At 35.0% G+C, this 8,802-nt stretch overlaps 1 protein-coding gene across 1 annotated transcript in view; it reads left to right on the forward strand.

Annotated features, from left to right (window-relative positions):
* The window catches only part of LOC107040436 (twitchin), a 92,826-nt gene that overhangs the window by 23,434 nt on the left and 60,590 nt on the right, over positions 1–8,802 (forward strand). Inside the window, exons 13-27 of the mRNA XM_015260525.2 lie at positions 277–442; positions 1,350–1,565; positions 1,641–1,787; positions 2,042–2,200; positions 3,696–3,740; positions 3,970–3,984; positions 4,344–4,403; positions 4,622–4,828; positions 5,130–5,201; positions 5,277–5,330; positions 7,231–7,275; positions 7,366–7,413; positions 7,556–7,597; positions 7,682–7,735; positions 7,814–7,861. Of these exons, the coding sequence (XP_015116011.1) occupies positions 277–442; positions 1,350–1,565; positions 1,641–1,787; positions 2,042–2,200; positions 3,696–3,740; positions 3,970–3,984; positions 4,344–4,403; positions 4,622–4,828; positions 5,130–5,201; positions 5,277–5,330; positions 7,231–7,275; positions 7,366–7,413; positions 7,556–7,597; positions 7,682–7,735; positions 7,814–7,861 (1,378 nt within the window). The remainder of the gene's footprint in view (positions 1–276; positions 443–1,349; positions 1,566–1,640; positions 1,788–2,041; positions 2,201–3,695; positions 3,741–3,969; positions 3,985–4,343; positions 4,404–4,621; positions 4,829–5,129; positions 5,202–5,276; positions 5,331–7,230; positions 7,276–7,365; positions 7,414–7,555; positions 7,598–7,681; positions 7,736–7,813; positions 7,862–8,802) is intronic.

Consider the following 8,802-nt stretch of genomic DNA (forward strand, 5'->3'; position numbering starts at 1 on the left):
ATATATATATATATATATATATATATATATATATATATATATATGTCAACAGTAAGAATGAATTGAATTAACTTAATGTAATCCTGAAGACGGAAAAGGCGAAAAAAATAAAATAATATAATATAGTATAAACTAATCTAGCGACGGGCGCGAAACGCCCGTTCGCTTATTGGAATTATTGCAATTATTATGCTCTTTCTAATGGAATGAAAAATAAAAGGAAGAATCATTCCTTGTCATTTCAATGTTTTATTCTCATCATTTATATGATTTCAGAGATTCGAAAATCATAACAACAACGAAGAATGTCAGCATTTTATTCAATGGAATTGAGATGAAACTCGTTATAACTTCATCGACTGAAGAATTCAGTGGTACCTACAAAGTTGTTGTAAGGAACGAAGCTGGACAGGATGAGTCGAGTGGCCAAGTCACCGTCAAGGTAAAATCATTAATATGGAACATGATTAATAGGGATGATTATTTCATTAGTCGTAAGATATTGGTCAGAATATTTCTATGATTGGTCAACTTTTCAAGCTGCTAAATTTATCCCTTCAATATTGTGGATGTTCCCTCAATGTTTTTACCCCAGAGGTGTTTAATATGATGACCACCTCAGATAACCCTGAATCCCAATGTTCCCTCGGTATTCAGCATACCTCACCCATGAGACTTTATGTTTTTTTCTCTGAAAGCAATTCTTTAAATAGAATTGACACACATACGAGATTGTTTCCTATCAATGCCATTATTCGTTTCCTGTTCTCAATCCGTAATGCATGCACCTGAATTTGTCCATAAAAGGGGGAATTTTGGTAATTTGAGGATGAGTAAAATGAAGTGGATAGTTCTGCTTTGAAAGATTAGTCAATTTTTCGAGTTGATAAATTTATTTCTCCGACATCGTGGATTTTTCCTCAATGCAGGCACTAAAAAATTGCATAGAAAAACCTAGCGAATTCGTTAGACAATTAATTCTATTCGATATGTATTGAATTTTCTATTAGTTTTTAACTGATTCTATTGAGATATGTGCTATAGAATTTCCTCGGCTGCAATTTTTCATGTTTTTTTCATTCTATTTTTCTTTTCTTTTCATCAAGAAAATCAGAGAACAAAACAGAAAATTTGAGCAGAGGAAATTCTATAGAAAATATCTCAAGAGAATAAACTGTATAGAAACATCGAATTCTATTGACTTTTTCTACAGAATATTTTTTATTGAGTATTTCAATAGAATTATCCAGAATCGTCCTAGAGGTATTTAATTTGCTGCCCACCCAAGATAACTCTGAATCCCAATGTTCCCTCGATGTTCCGCATGCCTCACCCTTGAAAAATTCTAGAAACGCGAGGAGAAGGAGGAAGGGGAGGAGGAAGAGAAGAAGAAGAAGAAGATTGTGAAAAAGAAGAAGGAAGAGGAGGAGACGATTGAGGAGACGAAAAAGGTGGAGGAAGAAAAGAAGATAGAAGAGAAGAAGAAAGAGGAGAAGAAGAAGATGGACGAGAAAATTGAAGAGGTGAAGACAATCGAGGAGAAGAAAAAAGAGGAGAAGAAGAAAGTGGACGAGAAGATTAAAGAGGTGAAGAAGGTCGAGGAGAAGAAAAAGGAAGAAACGAAGAAAGTTGACGAGAAGATTGAAGAGGTGAAGAAAATTGAGGAGAAGAAAAAGGAGGAGAAGAAGAAAATTGAGGAAGTTGCGAAGGTGGAGGAGGAGAAGAAGAAGGATGTGAAGAAGAAGGTTGACGAGAAAATCGAGGACGTCAAGAAGATCGAGGAGAAGGTAAAACGGAAATTGAATATTCACTTGCAGCTTCAATATATTGACTCGACTAACAATTTTAGATATTAGAAAACGCTTCGATGCTCACTCATAATCTTAACTCGCGGATCGAGTGCTTCTTACTGCCATGCAACACCAGCACTTCCTTCGTTTTCTGTGATTGGCAACGACGTACTCTTATATTATTTTTAATTTTTTTTTCTCTCGAACTCTTGTTGAATCAAAATTTTTCGTGTTTGAACGTACGTTCATAGGAAAATTCAATATCAAATTCGGTAAATGGTGCTGATGATGATAGCGAAGTAACTGATGATGATGCTGAAGATCTGGTGAGTGCCATCGAGTCCAGTATTGCTGAACCTATCGTCGATGAACCACAGTCTGACATTTCTCAATCCATTTCAAACGTTGAGGTACACTTACACGGATACATTTACATTCTTTGAGATACACTGTTGATAAAAAAATTAAAATTTCAGGGACAGTTGAGTAGTAATTGTCAGGGGAGTGACAATGAATTCCATTTATGGAAAAAAATCGTGAAGAAATCGTTTTGGATTTCAATTCATTTTTATGGGATGATTAAACTGAAATTTACAGTCTCCATGAATTTTTTCGTAAAATTTTGAATTTTCAATGATGAAATTCCTTGAAATTTTAGGAGATCTAGGGTAAGCAGACCATAGATAAATACCACGTATGAAAAACTTTAATAGAAAAACCTAATGAATTCGATAAACAATTCTATTGGATTTCTATTCAACTTTCTATAAGTTTTCGGGCGATTGTATTGAAATGTTCAATAGACAAGATTCGACAGAAAAAGTCAATGGAATTCGATTTTTCTTCCAAACTTGTTCTATTGATATATTCTCTATAGCATTTCCTTGCTTCAAATTTTCTAAAAAAATTTCTTTGATTTTCTTGATGAACAAAAAAGAAGAATAGAATGCGAAAAAACTTGGAAAATTTGAGCTTAGGAAATTCTGTAGAAAAGATCTCAATACAATAAGGTGTATTAAGGGTGACGTCAGCACGTTGTTTACACATTTCAGGCAGATATCCAATAGAAAATCGGGAATTCAATGGTATAAAAATTACTAAATTCCAATAATAGACTTTCAAATGGTGAACATTAGAATTTTTCAATACTTTAGCCAATTACATTGCGATTGACTATCGCCATGATTGGAAACGATGACGTAGTTGTCAATGGGACTCGATATGATAGTTAATATCGCTCTTCATGTTGATGAAATTATCGGTTCATGGTTGCCATGAACATTGCTCAAACTATCGCACATAATGGTGTTCCAAATATGGCGCATAACGTCGCTAAAATCATCGCAGTAAATATCGGCTTAATTGTCATTCAATCATCGCGGCATGGCGGGGGACTACCATGATGTTATTGGGTAAATCATTGAAAAATTCTCATGCTCGGCATTCAAAAATTTATTATCGTAATTTCATAATTCATATGCCATTGAATTACTGATTTTCCATTCTATATTTTATCACAATTTGCAAACAAGGTACTGACGTCACCCTGTAGAAAAATCGAATTGTATTGTTTGCTTTAGTTTCTGGATTAATCGCGAAATTTCCGATTTCTTCATTGTTTCCACTTCAAATTATTTTTCTCCCATACTTCATACATTTTATTAGGCGGAAAACCCATCATTGGCTCATTCAGATAATTTATCAATTTTTGATCTCTCGACGAACCACAAATTACCCTTAACCGTCGATATATTGGTCTGCTCATCCTATAAATTGCAGCCAAAAACTTAACAGTGTACATTGAAGTGACACATACACTCGATGCTTCACTCTCACCCTCGAAGCTTATTTTTTCGTTATTTTTGGATCATCAATACGATTTCGTTTTCATTTTTTTTTTTCAAGGAAAACGGAGACGCTAAACCAAATGGTATCGCGAAACCGGAAAAGGTAACACATGATTTTTTTTTCTTCAAAAGCAGTTTTTCAAATAGAATTCTCACACATACAAGATTTTTTCCTATCACTTCCATTATTCGTTTCTTGTTCTCCTCAACCCGTAATGCATGCACCTGAATTTGTCCATAAAATTGGAAGTTTTGACAATATAAAGATGATCAAAAAACGGATAATTCTGCTTTGAAAGTTGTACCAATCATTGTTATTTTTTTTATTTCAGAGAAAAGAAGTCTTGGTGAGTCAAAAGACTTGTACTGAAATTATTTCTCATGCCATAAATATAATGCTTTTAATTTCTTAATGGTTCTTGATATTGTAGCATTACCATTCATCTGCTATAATCTTTATTAATGCTTCTTCAATTTTCCTCAGCTCAACAACCGGTGATATTTGTTCACGTGTGGCTCAAGCGTCGCTTACACGAGAGACCCAAGGCGGAGTCTTCATGCTTCCCTTTATTACGATAAAATCCTCCAAATCCTTTCCACTGCATGATAACTACTCGTTTGATATGAAGATATTGCATGCTTTTCTGAGTGCTCAAATTTCTGAATGCTAGAAGCTTCTTCTAATCTGATCATTCATTTCGAACAGAAGAAGGATGAAGAGGTCGTTAACAACGTTGAAGTCGTTGAAGAAAGGAAATCTATCAAGGTAGGATTTCATAAAGTTCACAGAGGAAATAAATTTTTGATTTTCAGGAACATGCCACTGATTTTTATGAATCAAATTGACGACATCATCTAATCTAATTCATGACGTATTCCTGAAAATCAAAAATTTTTTTTCTCCGTGTCAAGGGTCATTTTTACCTGATTTTTCTCTCAACGAGTGATACTAAAATGATCTACTGTTTTTGTGATCACTCGTAGAAAAAAACTGAGCCGAAACCAGAGGAGAAGAAAGAGCCTGAGAAGAAGAAGACCCTCAAGAAGAAGGAGCCAGAATCCAAAGATGCATCACGTGAGACAACTCCGAAGCTTGAAAAAATTACTTCTCGCAAATCCTCGATCAGTCGAGTCGAGGAATTGAAGACGGAGAGCCGACGCAGCTCACTCATCTCAACTACTGAGGAAACGGTGAGTGATTTTGGAAAGAAGAAATAGTCGAAAGACCTCTTCGTAGCCGACACATGTTAAATCAAATGTAAAAATTTGACTCGATTTCTGATATTTTATTTATGTATTTTTTTAACGGATCATTTTGTTGAACCAAATCTTCGTAGATATCCGAAGATGGTTCTCTCCCCTCCAGTAGACGAGTGTCTTTGGTTCAGGTACTCATTTTTTGAATATTTTTTTAATAGAAAAAATGTGAAAATTGATTTGATATTCTAAAATATTCGAATACCCTTCAATGTTCTTTTGATAATTTCATCAGGTTGGCGAGGAAAAATCCGAAAGTCGTCGATCCTCAATCGCGAAGAGAAAGGAGTCAGTCTCATCGGAAAAGGTAAGTCAAGCTCATCACAATATCTCTTTGTTTCAATTACAAATTTCAATTTTGGACACTTGAAATAATTTCTAGAAAGCGGAACCATCGTTGAAAGCCAAATCAAAAGAGAAAATCGATGACACTAAGGTAGAATACACGAGATATCCTAAAAAAATTCCCAGTATAAACTGAGAAAAAAAATTATGTTCTCAAGCAAGTCTTATTTGAACCGAAAAAATCATCAAAAAGCATTAAAAAATAGTCAGATGCAATTTCCAAAAGCTAGTGCGCAATTTCCGAAAAAATTTGTTACAAATGAGCATGGGGACCTCAAATAATGCTTGCGGAAATCCAGGCCCGGAAAATACTCTCTTATTCTATTCGGGCGAAGCCGGGCGACACAGCTAGTTTGAAATTGAATTGCTCAATTTGCACAAAAAAACATTTTTTTTAGAAAACCCGCGAATCCTTTCAAATTTTCTACAAAATCTGAAAATTTTATCGAATTTAAAAAAAAACGAAAAATTTCCTGTAATTTTCTAGAAAACCTGAGAATTTACTCGAATTTTCTGTAAAACCAAAGAATTTTCTCGAACTTTCTATAAAAGGGGGCGTCCATAAATGACGTGATCCAATTTTGACTCATTTCTGACCCCCTCCCCCCCCCTGGTGATCAATCGTGATATATCGTCGACCCTCCCCAGCATGTTATCACGTGTGTTTTTTTTCAAAGCTCAGTATGAAAAATGATCGCTTTTGAAAAAAAAAAAATTTTTTTTGTTAAAAAGACAACTCTTTTATACACGTCTAATGAACGAAAAATAATTTTATTCCAGAAACAAATCGTTAAAGTATATGAGTCGTAGTTTCATCTCTTAAGTATATTAATTTCAATAGTATAATGTTTCGATATTTGATATCGATCACTCTGCAAATAGTTTCTCTTTGGAAATAGCCTTTTCTATTGTGTCTCTTTGGGAAAAGTCTTCTCTATATTAGCACGTGTCGTACAGAAGAGACTCTGAATTCATGAGTTGTCATCAATCCAAGGATTGTTAAAACATTGTTCAACACTAACAAACACTCTACTGTCAGGCTTCAACAATCCGTTATTGTCCAGTTGAATCATATCTTCGTTTTGTTTATCAGTCAACTCATCAAATGTATTTACCTCATACAAATCATACAAATGTATTTATTTAATGTGATATCCCCCAAGCCCCCCCCCCCCTCCCCCTTTGTGATTAATGGACGCCTCCAAACCCGAGAATATCCTCAAACATTGCAGAAATCTCAAAAATATTCTTGAAAACTCGAGAATATTCCAGAATTTTCCAGAACGCTCTAGAATTTTCTAGAAGTTTCCATGGTGCATACCAAACTATGCACCCCAGCGCAATAACTTATAATCTAAAACCGATTGAGGATCCTAAACTGTATAATAGTAAAAATACCATTGAAATCGATTTAGTCGTTTTTGCGTGAATCGCGGCCAAAGAATCGGTAACAGATTTGTTATATTTAAGATTATTCTAATCTCTAACATTCCTCCACTTAAACATTTTCTGACGGGACGTTTCCTATAGCTTTTCTTCCCACGTTTTCGCCCCAACAAGCAAAATTCACTCAATCAGTGAAAGTATGCATTCCACAGCAATAACTATGAAATTCAGCTCATATACAATGTTCACCATTATACAAGGTAGTTGACGGTATTTCACACTTTTTTCTTTGTTCTTCAAATCGTGGGTATTACCATAGAATGTGATCGATGTCCTCCTCAGGGTGGTGTTCAAATATTTTGGTCGTGAAAAGGCACCGTCGCATGTGAATGATCCACCTCTTCAGGCAAATATTTCGTTGATCTTGAAACCAGGGCGATTATTTATGCTTCAGACTTTCGAACTCAAATCAACAATTTCTTTTGTGCAATTTTTAACTTGCGATTTTTTAGTCCAAACAAGATTTGCTTGAGAAATCGCGCATTTTTTTCTCACTACACATTTATCGTCTTTTTTCACAATTTCATTTCGCGAATACTTTGTAGGAGAAGCCTAAAAAATTATCCGTCGAAGAACCCACTGCTGCGAAGGTAAAATTGACCAGTCTAAACGAATTTTTCATTCACTCATGAAAAGTACATGCGTAATTGGCGAATTATTACACGATGAATAAATTTCAGAAACGTCCGTCGATTTCAAAGAAGAAAACCCCCGAGGAAGATGGAAAGGTATTCAAAATTATTCATGACAAAATCGGTATTGAGTAACAGTAACAAAAATGAGAATTGATTGTAGAGTTGTTAATGAGTTTGTAAATGTAAATTAATTCGGAATAGTAATTCTAATCTAATTCAATCAAAATTATTTTAGACTCAACCTGATCTGGTTGATGAGAAGCCAAAAAAACCTGAGGTATACATAAATAGACGAAAAAATCAAACAGTATATTAATCCTTCAGACAATAATTTCTCTAAAATGAAAATGAAAACTTTCAGGAGGGAGTCATGGCACAACCCAAGACTACCCTTGAAAAACCAGACGAAGCCAAGGTACACATTGACAACACAAAGAACAATTACAAAAATATGAGTTCAAAAATCTTAAACAATGAAAATGTGCTATTTCAGGATGACATCAAGCGCAAGGCTAGTCTCAAAAAGCCGGAAGAACCGAAGGTACACAAATATTTCACCCCACAAAACGAACATAACCATGAAAGATACAGTAACATTAACTCAACCATAAAATTCATTTTTGTGATACCTGCCTGAAAAGTTCACTTTTCGAAACCGTTTAGTGTGCCTAAAGTTCAGAGGTCGTGTGTAAAGTAAATTCTCGTGCGTAAAGCTACGCTTTACGTACTCGAAATTCACTTTACGCACTTCGTGTACAAAAACCACCACTTTACCCCCACTAACGTTCCAAATCGTGAACTTGGCAGGTATCACAAAAAATAGGATGTGTACGCGTGCGTGCGAAAAAATGGTTCTTTACGCACTGGTAATATAATATACTATATTATAGGAAGAACCTAAATCCAAAACCGCTCTTACTAAATCAGAAGACGTTAAGGTATACACAAATCCAACAGATGATCCTTCCAAACATGTAAAATTAGAACACTTAAGCGTTAACAATAGAATACAAACATTTCAGGACGAATCTACACGTAGACCTAGTCTCAAAAAGCCAGAACAGTCAAAGGTACACACACATTTTACCTCACACTGTAAACGATAGTAGGAAATTGAATAATATGAATTCAAAAATGAAATGCGCTATTTCAGGAAGAGCCGAAACCCCAAACTACTCTTACTAAACCAGAAGACACAAAGGTATACACAAATCTACCGGTTAATACTCTTAAGGCCCGGCTCTATTATCTGCCGTTATCTAAATTGATTTTTTTGTTCGATTTTTATCTCGAAATTTCAACTCGATTCCCCGTCACGCAGAGATCCCCGAAAGTTATGAATTTGAAAAAAGAAAAAAACCTGGACATTTTGAAAGAACGTTTTCAATTAATATTGAGGAATGAGTTCAATACAGGAGCTATGAATAATGTATAATTACCGCGGCAAATGATGGCCTGTCAGTCGCCACCATGGGGGGGGGG

This window comes from Diachasma alloeum, unplaced genomic scaffold, assembly GCF_001412515.2.
Source record: "Diachasma alloeum isolate Michigan unplaced genomic scaffold, Dall2.0 Dall_scaffold_00335, whole genome shotgun sequence".
In the NCBI taxonomy this organism is placed as follows: domain Eukaryota; kingdom Metazoa; phylum Arthropoda; class Insecta; order Hymenoptera; family Braconidae; genus Diachasma; species Diachasma alloeum.